Source organism: Poecile atricapillus, chromosome 3 (genome assembly GCF_030490865.1).
Source record: "Poecile atricapillus isolate bPoeAtr1 chromosome 3, bPoeAtr1.hap1, whole genome shotgun sequence".
In the NCBI taxonomy this organism is placed as follows: Eukaryota; Metazoa; Chordata; class Aves; order Passeriformes; family Paridae; genus Poecile; species Poecile atricapillus.
Window position 1 is genome coordinate 56,603,597 of NC_081251.1, and position 13,828 is coordinate 56,617,424.

A 13,828-nucleotide genomic window follows, 5' to 3' on the forward strand; every position below is an offset into this window, starting at 1 on the left:
GCAGCCAAAACAGTCCACGGGTACGGCAGAATGAACCACTGACATCTGCTCTGCACACCAAGTAAAGGTTTCTTTTCTGTGGGAACTCTAGCACCCAATAACCCCTCCCGTTTCCTTCGTTTCATGCACACCCTTGCCACCCCATCCACAGCCACACAGACCCTCCCCAGCAGAACGACACTCTCCCTCGGCTCAGTGGGGCTCACGGATTGCTGGGATCTTGGCCCACCTGTGGACCAGGAAGCCTCGGCAGCATTCACAGCTGGGAGGACTCAAAGACCGAGAGTGACCGGGACTTGTCGGACGTCACCCCGGAAGGCTGGAAGAAGTCAGATCCTCCTGCCTCCAGCCCCTGGGCTGTGACGGCAAGGTCCACGCTGCTGGCCAGGCAGCGGAGCACTCCCTTCCTGGAATATGCTACTAGCTGGACAGGATGCGTTCGCAAATATAATCATCCACAAATCTCCCCCAGATTAGGTTACAGGACAGCGTTTCGACGGCACGCATTACAAAGCTCCCTGGAAGGCTTGGCTGGTGGATCTGCTGCTCTCTCTGCTCATGACCCATTTTGGCTTTCATCAAGAATCATGACACCAGCTGCCTGGGTCATCTAGAAGGCAGAGAGGGGGAGAGTAACCCTGGGCTGTAAAGGGAAGTGGGGAAGGAGAAGAGAAGGAGGAGAAGGAGAAGGAGGAGGAGGAAGCGGGAGGATAGAAAGACAGAGCAGGGGGAGAGAGAGTAAGTGAGTTGCTTTACTCCAGTTGTGAAGATTTGAATCCCAGTTCCGTGTTCTCGGCAAAGGCTTGCTGGGATACCTCATTCCCTGTCCTGTGCAAAGGTCTGTGATTGGGGATGTGGTGTGCTCAGCGGGAAGGGCCCCTCCCCTGGGCTGGATCCGCCTCTCTTATCCCCCAGATAAATTACTAGTGTCCTCACTAAATTCCTCGGCTTTCTCTTTCCCTCTCTCTCTCCCTCTCTCACACAATCTCACTCCCTCCCTCAAACACAGGCAAAGCGAGGTTGGGGGGCGGGAGGGCGGGGATCCTCTCTGGACTGGTATTGTGCCTTAGGTCCTGGGCGGGGAGGGAAGGGGAGGAAAATACTGGCACCCCTTCTCTCCTACGTCGCCTTGAAATAGATTTGAGGAGCTGCCCTTCTTCCCCCCTCCCCCCTTTCCTGCTGCTCGTTTGGCATCATCCAGACCATGTCCACTGGGTCCCTCAGTGATGTGGAAGATCTGCAGGAGGTGGAGATGCTGGAGTGCGATGGCCTGAAAATGGATACTAACAAAGAGTTTGGGGCGTCCACCGAGAGCAACGAGGAGGGATCCAATGGCGAGAATGGCTCCCCTCAGAAGGGGAGAGGGGCCTCGGGCAAGAGGAAAAAAGCTCCCCCCAAGAAGAGCCCTTTAAATGGAGTGAGCCAGGAGGGAAAGCAGGTACAGAGAAATGCTGCCAACGCCAGGGAGAGGGCGAGGATGAGGGTCCTTAGCAAAGCCTTCTCCAGGCTTAAGACCACCCTACCCTGGGTGCCCCCAGACACCAAACTTTCCAAACTGGACACCTTGAGGTTGGCCTCCAGCTACATTGCTCACCTGAGGCAGATCCTGGCCAATGACAAGTATGAGAACGGCTACATCCACCCAGTCAACTTGGTAAGTCGGAGTCTGCCGGGGACAGGCGCTCCGTGCCTGTGCATGGGGAGAGGGGGGTGAGGAGCTGGTGTGGGGCATGTGCGGGGACAAAACTTTGCTGTGCTTCTCACAGAGAACCTGGTGCCAGTGGGGTGGGAAGTGGTACAGTACAAGGGGACAGGCTCCCAGCTACCCTGCTGCCCTGTGCCCTGAGCGCCAAGCCTCCTAGGCCCCCTCTGCTGCTCCTGGCAATCCCTTCCAGGAGACAGGCAGCCACGCTGGCCACAACTAAGCCGGGGCAGGCTTTACACTTTACTGCCCCAGAAACCACAGTGGGTTGGTGGCAGCTTTCTACCTGCAAGTGGGCAGGTATAGGAATTTGGGTAGAAGAGGGTGTGTTTGAGGAAGGACCCAGGATTTATTCTTATCCTGTGTCTCTACCCTAACGTTTCCTTACACAATACTGTCCCCAACCACTAGCTTTTTAAAGACAGGACTCGTGCTCAGCCGCTAAGTCCAGGACATTTCTCCTATCCCTGTAAACTGGCACAGGAGAAATAAATACCAGTGCAGACTCCCCAGAGGTGTCTGCCCCAGGCACACTCCACAATACCTCTCCCTGGGCTGTGTGGCATCCCTCCTGCTGCTCCCACCACATAAAGTTTTACTGAGCAGCCCTGGATCTCCCGACTGTACCCGGCCGCCAGAAATATCCAGTTTCCAGCTCTAAAAATATGTACAAATGATGTAAACGGGGGATAAGAAAGATCTGCCTGGGCTCTTTTTAGACATACAGCCTTTACACTGCCCACACGTGCAGACCCTGACTCATAAATGGATCACAGAGGGGAGCTGGGGATGTTTCACTGAGGTCAGGCTCTGCCTTTTGAGTTCTGGACTCTGGGGGCAAATACGTTACCCGCTGTGTCAGCTGCTAAGGGCCTGGGAGATAATTTTTGATTAAAAACAAAATCCTCAGCGCACCAACATAGGAAAAAAATAAGTAAACCAAACCAGCGCCCAAAATAGATATAACCTCCCTCCTCTTCTGCACAGAGGCACACCAAAACATTCTCCCCGAGCCGCGGGAGGCCAGGGAGAGCGGCCGGGGGCTGCGGGGGCTCCGAGCAGCTCTTGCGCCCGGGGTAGCGCGGCGAGGTGTGAGGCGGCTCCCGCTGACCGGAGTCCCCACGCCGGTCACGACCAGACGCGGGGGGAGGCGCGGCCACGGCGGGGTGACCGCGGCGATTATGCCGGGGGGATGCGAATTGTGCCGGAGCCAGGTGGCTCCTTTCTCGCTCCCTTCTGCCGCGGATCAGACGGGCTTCGCCGCCCCGAGGACGCCCGGTGGGGACCGCCGGGGCTGTGAGGCGAAGCGGCATCAGCCGCCGGCGAAAGGCAAAAGAGGTCCTTGCCGAAGCCAGCGGCAGCTGCCCAGGCCTGAGCCCCGCTGGGCGCTGCCCGAAGTGGACTCAGGTGGGGAATGCCGGACTCGGTCCCCCCGGACGCTCCCGAGCCGGAGCCGCTGGCAATATGAGCGTTGCAAATGTGCATTTCTCCATGTGTAACCCCCTTCCCACTCGTGTCTTTTCCTGGCTACAGACTTGGCCTTTTATGGTAGCCGGCAAACCCGAGAGTGACCTGAAAGAAGTGGTGAACACAAACCGCTTGTGCGGCCCGACGGCATCCTGAGCCCCGCGGCCGGGCCAGCAGCGTCCTTCCCGGCGCGGCCGTGCAGCGGGCGGCGGGGCGGGCAGGGACCCACCGCGGCCCCGCCGCTGCCCCGGGCCCCGGGCAGAGCCACGGGGAGAGCCGCTCTGCCGGCGCAGAGGAGAACAAATGTGCCCTAGCAAAGACTCCATCCACCCCGAGAGATCCTGACTCTATTTAACTTTATTAAATGCGTGTACAGTCGAGTGTCCTGCAACCACAGCCTTGCTGGTTCAAGAGCTACTAGAAAAAAGGCAGAGATCAAACAAAACCTACCCTGCGTGTATCTTTTGTCTGAGACCTGTGAAATATGTAGATGCCTAGAAAAACTGACTTTGACAGTCATCTCTATGAAGTAATTCACCCTAAAGATATATAGATATATTTTCTTCAAGCAGATTCTGCTCTATTTCTGTGAATAAACCTTCCTTTCTACTGAGCACGGAGCGGTGTTAAGTGTTCGTTTGAGACTCGGGCTCGGCGGGGGAAGGACTGAGCCTCCGCCGGCTCCGCCGCCCCACGAAGCGGCCGTGCTGCGGGGATTCCTCCTCTTCGCCCCGGGCCACAGGAGGTCTGCTTTCCCGGAGCTAAAGACCTGGAGCAAACCCCTGGGGGAGGGGGTGGCTGGGTCCGCAGCTCGCCGCGGGAGCCCGGCCCGGCTCCGCAGCCCGGCGCCCGGGCGCTGCGGGAGCCGCCCCCGCCGCTCTGCTCCGCGGGGACAGGAGCAGTGATCTATTGATGAAGTACAGTCGGTCCTCAGCGCCGGGAATTTTTAACTTAAACATCTCCTCTCTATCGATCAGCGAGTCCGTGGGAGATGAGGCTGAGATAAACAGGAGTGCGGGGCGCTCCCCCTGCACCGGCAGCGGCCACCGGCAGCTGATGCGCCAGATCCCACCGCGCTGTTTAATGTTTCAGGGTTATGACCGCACTGTTTACAAGATGTCTTCGGTTATTTATACTGTTATTATTAGCAGAGGGGCTTTAAATTTCCGCCTCACTTGCTCTTTCAATACCGTCCCTCGGTTCCGTTTGATACCTGGGTACTTTCTTGCCGAAAGCAGGAGAGGGGCAGCAGGGGCTGCAGGGCCGTCCTCCGGACCAAGCCCTCCGTCCCCGTTAGTTACTGGGACCGGCGGCAGGGCCCGGGGCGCGGTCAGAGGCAGCGCGGGGGCCACCGACCCTCCCGGGAGCTCCCTCCCCCGGGTATCCCTCACAGGCCGGTGTTGAACTGCTCCGGGCATCCGTGCAGCCTGGATTGTGTTAATTCTCATCCCTCACTTTCCCCCGAGATAACTGGACGAGGTGGCGCGTCCTCCAGGTGACCCAAATTCACCGGTCGGGTTCATGCGTGGGCTAGGTTAGGTTTAATTAAAGCAGCTCGCTGTGAACTGAGAGCTGTGCAAACATCTCGGCCCTCATTATGAAAAGGGCCAGGACCTGCTGTATCATCCTAATGGTTGTGAAGTGGAGAGCTGTTTAATTTCACTTTTGCTCAGCTTTATCTCCATGCCACACAATTAAGAGCAGACATCTGTGCCTGGCCTAACCATGTGCAATTTCACTGTTGTGGACAGGACTGCACCAGGTGAGACACGCACTTATACGCAGGGGCTTGACTTTGCGGCCACACACAGACCCTGAGCAGCCGCAGCTTTTGCTGAAGAGACGAGCGGCTCTGGTAACCACAGCTGAACAGGCTGATTTGCTGATTTCTTTGGCACGGGGTATTCAGTGGGAATTGCTGGTCCGTAAAGGGAGACAGAATAGAGGCCCCCGGCCTTAAGCTGAGTGCAGGTGACTGATACAGCAAATGCACATTTTAATCTCTAAATTTACTCACTGAATTGAAACTAGCCATTGGATTTAAGCACTCAAAATCTCAACTTAAATCCATACTAAATAACATCTGGTCAAGACAATAATGACTGGTCAAGACAGCAAGATGTTGATTTCCTTCTAGAAAGCAGAAATTGATACGCATCTGAGATATGCATAAATTTGAGTTAAATTCTATTAGAATATTCTAACACATGCTTCTTTGCCACCCGGTCTTACAATTCTTGCTAACTGCACTCTGCATCCTCCCACCTAATTAACCATATGCAGTGTTCATTCGTCACCTGAAATACAACATTGAAGAAAGGGAAGGGAGGAATACAATGGTACCTTGTGAAATGTGAGGAACACAACTATAACCATGTGCCAAAAGCTGCTGGAACAGTTGAAGATGCTTACTGTGAACACACCGGCCGTAGACACCATTGCTTCTTGTACTGCTGTTTGCTTTATCTAGCAGTCTACGTTGCAAGTCTCTTGGGGACTAAACTATTCCTCGAGCATTCTGCACCTTCCTCAGTCTTTGCCTCTGAGCAACAGTTCAGCAACAAAGAAACAAAAAGCAACAAGAAATAAACAAAAGCAACCAGCAGTACACAGAAAGGTAAATAATTACTTCACACTGATTGTAAAACTATTAGTGGTTTTATCTCAATTTTGAAGACAATGAACATATTTTCCAGAGGCATTTATGTGGCTGGGAACTCCTGGTCCACTGACGTCTTGTGTTAAGGGCACAGACCAGACAGTAATGGCACAGTGCTGGCAGCTGGCTTCAACAGCCCAAGTTTCTTAGATGAATTAAGAGTTCTACTACGCACTTCAGGAGAACAATGAATGAAATTATTCTACCCTGCTGCTGAGTGCAATTTTACCACAAAATATTTGCAAATAGAAAATGTATGTTTAGTCTGACTGAAGCAATTTATACTTTTGAAAGGAACTCGCAAATGTGCTAAGGAAAAGAGGGAACAGGTTTAAATATTGATGTCAATGACTTTAAAGAAAATATTTTGTTTGCTTTCTTGCTTTTCTGTACAAAGTGATGCATTTTAATATTTACCAAAATATACTTATACCCCTTTTTCATGTGTAAAAAAAGTTGACTTGGTTTATCTTTCTGTATCTACATGGATGTAGATGCAGCTGTGTGAGTGTCTGTATACATTCCCTCCTAGTAATGTTTGAACTCATTGCCTGATTTCAGCTAGATTTGACAGAGGTCTCAAAGATAAGTAAGTTACTATAATTTTTAATATTTTTGTGTGCGTGTGTGAAAACAGGCAGCTGAGTAAAGAAAAAGTCTATAAATTTTGCAACTGAAGGGTTTCAACATGAGTTCAGCCTTTATTGGATACGAGAGCATATAGAGCAGTGTGTCAGCTGTAGATGAAACTCCAAATGCTGCTTCAGTCACAGGATACAAGTTCATAGAAAACTTGCTTATGGACCTACATGTTTTAAGATAAGAACTCTATAAAAGTAGTTTAGTTCCATTTGATTTTGATACTACTATTTTTTTTTGTTTCTTTGTTTCTTTGTAAAGAAACTAGTTTCAACACAGCTACTTCATGACCACTTTCCAATTCAGCTAGAGACTAGCAAATCCTTTATTTGCAGCGCTGACTCAGTGCTTAGGCTCCTGGGTTTGCTGCTGACATTGTGCTCCTTCACAGAAGTTTTCGCAGTCTGTAAGGTCTTACACAAAATACCTTTTAGGCTTATCTTATCCTCTCACTGGGATGGAAATCTGCCAGCCTGGAGCATTGGCATAGCAAGAAACCCACTTTGCAGACACCTGCAAAATGCCACGCTGTTCTGGGCGCTGACTGGGGCAGCGAGGCAACAGTGTTGGTCGTGCCCTCAAACTTCAAGGTGCATAAGGAGAACATGTGCAAGATAGCTTATTCTTTGAAGTGCCTCTGAGGTCAAAATTCCCAGCTCACCTGAGAAAATAAAAGACACAGAAAATCTGTGGGGTTTCTTCTGTAGGGAAGCTGTTTAGAATCCTGGACATAATGATAAGATCACAAGCACAGTTTTGCTTGATGTATTTGTATTTGTAACCCCTCAGTTGTGTCTGCCTGAAAAAAAAAACTTGTTTCCTTTTAACAAATCACATATATTTTTCAAAAGGCAATTTTTGCCAAAACTCTGTTATAATTTCCTCTCATTATAATTTGTAGTAAAAAAAATTTAAATATGCAAAATACATTACCTAATTGCAGGTTACAAACTTTCTAAAAGAGAAAAAAACCTTACACATATCTAGTGTACAAGTGGAGGGTATAATCTGATAAAATTGCCGGGTATTTAAATTTTTGTCTGGATGTCTGAATGCAGATTAGCACTCACAGTCTCCCAAAGGGACAGGATTACAAAAGAAATTTCAATTACATTGACACAAATTTCAGTTTCAGTGAAATTGAAATTTTTAGCAGCAAACAACCAAGCATCCTGTAATTGCCATGTATATACACACCTGGAAAATCCTCCATACAGAATTTTTCCCAACAGTCAGATTCAAATTACTTGTGTTCATTGCTGGCCCATGTAGCATTGACTATTCCCATATTAAGGCTGTGCTATCAAATGCAGGCCCACAGGGTAAATACCATCTTGTGCCCACTATTCAGCCACAGTTTGCTTCATGCTCTTCAGCCCAGAAATAGTTCATGGCTGGGAAGTGGCACAACCAGTAATAATGGCACTTTTTTGTCACTAGTGCTGCAAAACTACTGATGTGTCATGGCTTGAGGAATTTCTGCAATTCTGAGATGACATAGGTCTGACCTAAAAGTTATGCTCCAGGAAGGATGGGGTAAAGGCATGTGTTGCCTTTGAGAGGACTGTTGCCAGCAGACTGCAAAACCAGCAAAGTTCTGCAAGTAACTGGTTTCACTTCAGACACTGGTGTCTCTGAGTACAAAACTGACTTTGAGTAGGCCCAGGCATGCAAGTCATCCCATTTCCCAAATTCGGCAGGGACATACCCTAGGGTCACAACAGTCCAGAGATGACGCATTTTCTTGCCTTAGGGTTTTGCCCTTAAACTGAAACTTGTAAACAGATGAAACGCGTTTTCAAGCCAGTGCGCATGCGTGCACTCAGTTACACCATCCTGAAAACCTCCTTGCAAGGAAAAAAAGATCATAACAAAAGCAAGAAAATAAAAACCAGTATAAATCCTTCCTTCACTTCAAATTTTAAGAGGTCCTTCTCCATGAGCAAATTAAAAACCCCAATCCTTATTTAGACTTCAGGCTGTTGTGTAAACTATTAGACCATCTCCAACTGTAAATATGGATTATCTACAGCCTTGGGTTTTCTCTTGGTTGTTTACAAGTTGTTTCAGAAACAAGGCTCAGAAACACTAGGGAAAGAAAGCAAGGGTTTAGCTACACAACCAGGAGACATGAAGAAAGGGAGAAAAAGTTATAGAATAATTAATCTTCCTCTGATTATCACAGCTCAGTCCTTGTGGCAGGATGGGTTCAGGAAGGGAGGAACTATCAGCAGCTCCATCACAGATGGGTGGAGCCAGACCACCGCGGAGATGGAAACAAGGAGGTTGAGAGTTGCAGCTGCCTTTTCCTGGGAGGAACATCTGTGAAAGCCTGCACGGCAGCAGCAGGGGAGGAGGAGTGGGCACAAGCAAAGACCGTTCCCAGGGATGTGCTCACACATATAACTGTCCCTGGATGGTTTCCCAGGCTGCTGCAGCGGCACTTCCCTCCCCTGTCAGGGAAGAGGCAAAAGACCATCATGAGGGACATGCAGTCGAAGTGTCAGCACACTGACTCTCAGTGCTCTCGCTGCAGCATCCTGTTTCCTGTGATGCTTTTTGATGGCTGAGGTGACCAGAATGGGAACAGCTCTTCCTCGTTGATAACATGTCTTTTTCTTTTCTTTTACACTCTTGGCATCTAAGATTCAATACACAAAGTACACAGAAGACAGGAGTCATCTTGCAGCATTTGGCTGTCCCCTCATGACCAAATGTTTTTCTACAGGAGGCCACTATCATTATACAGATGGGAAGAAAAAGAGATGACAAATGACTGGCTGAAGGTTCACACGTAAGTTTGGAATAGGCACCAGCTTTTCTGGTGCACAAACATGTGGGCTGTTCTCCTAGGCACGCTGAAATCACCAGGGATGTTTACTCTTTGAACTCAGTACAAAGATAGGAATCAGAAATCAGTAAATTCTGGGGAGTGATCCTCTCAGGCTGAATATCTATATCTACAGCTACACTTACTAGAACAGACAAACCACGCTATGGAACATGCTCTGCCTCCAACAGTCAGTGCTGTGGCTGGGGACACATCCACACAGACATGAATTTCAGTCTATTCACCAAAGGTTAAGAGCAGCCCCCTATACTACTCCAAAACCATGCTTAGATACTTTCTGGGAAAAAGTCAGACAGGCCAAAGGCATAGCAAGGATCCTGCTAAAACCAAAGCACGAAGAAAGATAAGCCTCAGCCTTATTTTATTTATCAGTGTCACTGCAGCCTTAGCAGCTACAGCAATTGAGATACTTGATGCCTTTTTCTCACCTTAGTCTCATGCTCTTCTCACTTTTTTCTAGATCAAACTGCTTTCTTCTTTTATGGGCCAAAAATTCTTAGTTCCCCTTTGCTATTTGTATCTCATAACTAATATATATAAAGACTAAAGGTCACCAGGAGCAAGAGGCTAAGTTAAAGAACAAACATAACATGAAATATAAGCAATATTATACCCCAAATTATGACCTGAATGAAAACCTCTGTTCATTTGTTACCTAATTCTGCAGTACCTTTTCTACCTGAGTTGTGAGTTGCCAGACACTAGCATTTGACATATGCCCTCACAATATCTCTTTCTCACCATTGCCAATTAGCATCAAGTTAACCTCATCCCAAGATCTGGAATTGAGATATTCCTTAAATCCATGGGAAGAATTCAGACAGCCAGTAGGTGCTGTCTGTACATGCTTCAACGTCGTTCTGCTGGCATAGGAAGCAAGCTGGACAGGGAGGAGCAGAGGCCAGCGCCCTCAGTTTGGCTACAGATTCAGCACTGCAGGGAAGCTGCTGAGGAACCAACATTACTATCTTCCCACAAATTTTTCTTCCTCATTTCCCTCACACTCAGTCTTCTAATTCTACTTTCACCATGCTTCTCTTACTGCCAACAGAAGTAAGCATGCATAATCTGTAAATACCATTCAGTCATAGAGGCTGAAACTACAGATATGTATAGAATTATTGTGAAGGTTACTAAACAGAAGTCTCATTCTGATAGTTTGACTTTTATGTTGAGATACTTCACTGCCATTTTCTTAATATGCTTATTTTATATTAAATAGTACACCTAGCAATATATATTATGCAATATACAGATATACACACTATGCAATATATATATACACTATATAAAAATGTGACATAAATATTTACATGCCATGTAGTAACTATATTTATCTTTTCTATAAACAAACATATAAAATAATACCTATTATAAAATTAAACAAGGTTTAAATATTGTGGAGATGGTATAAGTGCCACTTACAGCAGGGAGGAAATTGTTCAACAGCGCCGGCATGAGTTATCATATCGTACATCATCAGAGAGGTGTGAGAAAGCACAGCTGAGTTTACTGTTTCACCTGATAAACTAAGCCCTGGAGCAAAGGATTCCCTCCCTGTCTGACTTCTTGTTCATTCCCTCATGGCTGCCAGCCTGGGAGATGTCTCATAATTAACCTGCAGCATCATGTTTGCAGCTGATGACCATTTCGCACTTGGTCATTTCCATGGAACATCCACAACACTGGTTGCTACTGCATACTTCCTCTTCAAATATGAATACTTTAATGCAGTCTTCCACTCAGACACCACAATATTTACAACACAGCTGCGTAAAACTCTCCAGCTAGCCTTCATTGTGGGCTGCCTCAGGAGGCCATCAAGATTTCTTCTCTCCCTGCTACACTTTCCCATAGTCTACCTTGCACAGGATCTTATCTGATTGAAATTTAATCCTGTAAAAATAGAAAAATCCAGATAACCAAGCATTTGCTTCAGTCTGATGAGCGATTTCCTTTTACAGAAACCTGCAGCTACAACTTAAAAACAACATAATGAAATTGCATCTTCATTCAGTCTCACTTCTGTAATTACTGAACAAAAAACATGTGCAGCGTCCTGAAGTTCAGTTACCTTGTTTTTACTGCACACTTACTGGTAGTCCCAAGCAGCCCACAGTTCCATGCTACAGAATGTCCAAGCACAGAAAGCACCCGCCCCACATCTCCATCTCCTTTTTACTTCCCAAACAAGGGATTGCAAAATAAAGGCATAGGAGAATGAAATGATGTAGTAAGGAAGTGACAGTGTCAGAAATGGCCTCTGTGCTTGCTCTGCCTGATGTCATACAGCATCTGGTAATTTAGAAACTCATGAAGATCCAGATTCCTGGCATCTCAGTCATACTAGTGGAGGAAGCCATGGAGACAAGTTAGAGTTGCATGGAAGAATGGAGACTGAGAAGTGGAGAAGGGAAGGAAAGGATAACCAGTTTTGTAAAATATATAGGTATGTAATAAAATTGCAGCACAACTGATAAACTTACAAGTCAAATTAGGTAGGTGCCAAATCACCTTATTTGCATTCCACATTAATGTGATCATAGCTACTTGCTTACATTTGCACATTTTCCAAATATGTATCTAAAGAGGAGATCTTCAGAACACATCGTAGTCTAAACAGGAAGAGCTCAGGCTGACAAAGCAGTCAAAACTTTTAAATGATAAGGGTTCATCTCTTCATCAGCAAAAATAATTTTCTTAACATCCAGGAGCGACTGCACTATTCTGAGGAATATGTGCTAGAAAAAGTTATATCCTGAAAACAGCAAGCAAGTGGAGACAGTGATAGTGTGTGCTTGCAGACATTTTGTTTTTAATATCTGTAGACTTTTAATGTTATGCTGAAATAAATATAAGCTTAGTCAAAATTCAAGAAAAATCAGGGTTTATAAAGATTTTCTTCATAATTTGCCGATGTGATCAGCTATTCAGAAAAAAATAAATCAGCATCTGTTGTGACCTGAAAAAACTGTCAGAGCGAAGACATCACAGCACTCTATCCCACTTTGGCTGTGTAATTGTAATGCCTCAGAGCCTGAAACACATAAAGAACAAAACCAGTCTCAAGGCACTCTGTAAAAATGCTGGAGATACCGTGCAGAGTTACTGAACTATGGTAAATTCAGAATCCTGCCTTCCAAAACCTTGCCTTGCTTGCCCCTACTCACTCGAAGGCGGTGGATCGGCGTGGATCCGTGTCTGTAGAAAGCCACAGGGTGGCAGCGCTGCCCCATGCCGCTGTGCAGCCAGCCTGGGAAGAGGAAAGAGAAACCACGTACTCGCAGCTGATTTGAAGTGAGAACTTGAAATACTTATTTTTGACAAGCGAACCTAGCCATGTATTTCAAGGATTAAACTGAATCTGGCAGAAGAAAACACGCCAACTCTGAAGAATTTAAAATTTAAATTTCATACTGTTCCTTCTATCCTCATTAAAGCTATTTTGCTACCCCGTCACATAAGCAAAGTACATAATCACAGAACCTCGGTTTCAGAAAATTGTCGATTCAATGAATACTCTGCAGAACACCCATATAAATATACATTTATATAATTTTCGTATAAAGACCAATATTCTTTATAAATCTGAAGTCGACATCTGTTTCATTCGTCAGTCTGGGTGGTGAGTCTTTATAATGGATCACATTGCAGGCACATTCCTGGGCTCCAATGTGAAGCACAATAGCTTTTCCAAGAGAAAATATAAGTGTAGATGAAAAGTAGTTCATCACAGGCTCTACTCCCTACAGACAGCACAGGTGGGACAGTGTCAGATTTAGAGGATCGTCCTGGACAGAGAGAACCAGTGCTACCCAGGCACCTCCATTGTGTCCACGTCCCATTCTGTCTGCCCACTAAGTGTGCACCGTGCGCTCACTTTGCAAGGATGAAACAATCTGCACATTGAAAGAGTGCAAAGCGGCAGTCTTACTTTAGTCGTTTTAACTTTAGAAACACAAAAAAATGTACCGAGATCCTCACAGAACTCATGGGACTTGGGCATATTTGAGACTTCTCGGTCACCTGCTTGTGTCTTTGTTTCACTTGGGGTGAGCAGTCTGCTCATATACCAAGTTCCCACAGATCATTGGTGTGGAGTATCTCTCCAGTACCAAATAAAGTCACTTCAAATTAATATATATATATATATTGTTATTATTATTTAGACAAGAGGCGGTGACCAGAGCCCTGCTGCAGTGCAGCATGCATGTGTGGAGCGGCAATACTGGTGGAGTGCTGTTGTGAGCCCTAATGCCTGCTGGCTCCTGCCAGACCACCGCTGACCACTCGCTTCAGTCAGAGAGTGTGTGTGGAGCGGCCAGGCCACAGACCAAGGGGTGCAGCAAGCTGAAGAGGTGCCAAGGCCGGCGCCCCACAGAAAGGCCTGGTGCGTGAGCTGAAAACTGCATCAGCTCTCCAGCAGCTTCGCAGGCAAAGGCGCTGCCTTGGACGTGGCAGCCTGAAGCCTGTTACCAGTTTTACAAGCTTTAGGACACAAGACAGACAC

General features: G+C 47.0%; 1 protein-coding gene across 1 annotated transcript; it reads left to right on the forward strand.

Annotated features, from left to right (window-relative positions):
• The first annotated feature begins 393 nt into the window (after nt 1–393).
• Nucleotides 394–7,267, forward strand: TCF21 (transcription factor 21). Its single transcript, XM_058836619.1, has 2 exons — nt 394–1,654; nt 3,236–7,267. The coding sequence occupies exons 1-2, from the start codon at nt 1,205–1,207 to the stop codon at nt 3,323–3,325; spliced, it is 540 nt and encodes a 179-aa protein (XP_058692602.1). The 5' UTR covers nt 394–1,204; the 3' UTR covers nt 3,326–7,267.
• The last annotated feature ends 6,561 nt before the right edge of the window (nt 7,268–13,828 follow it).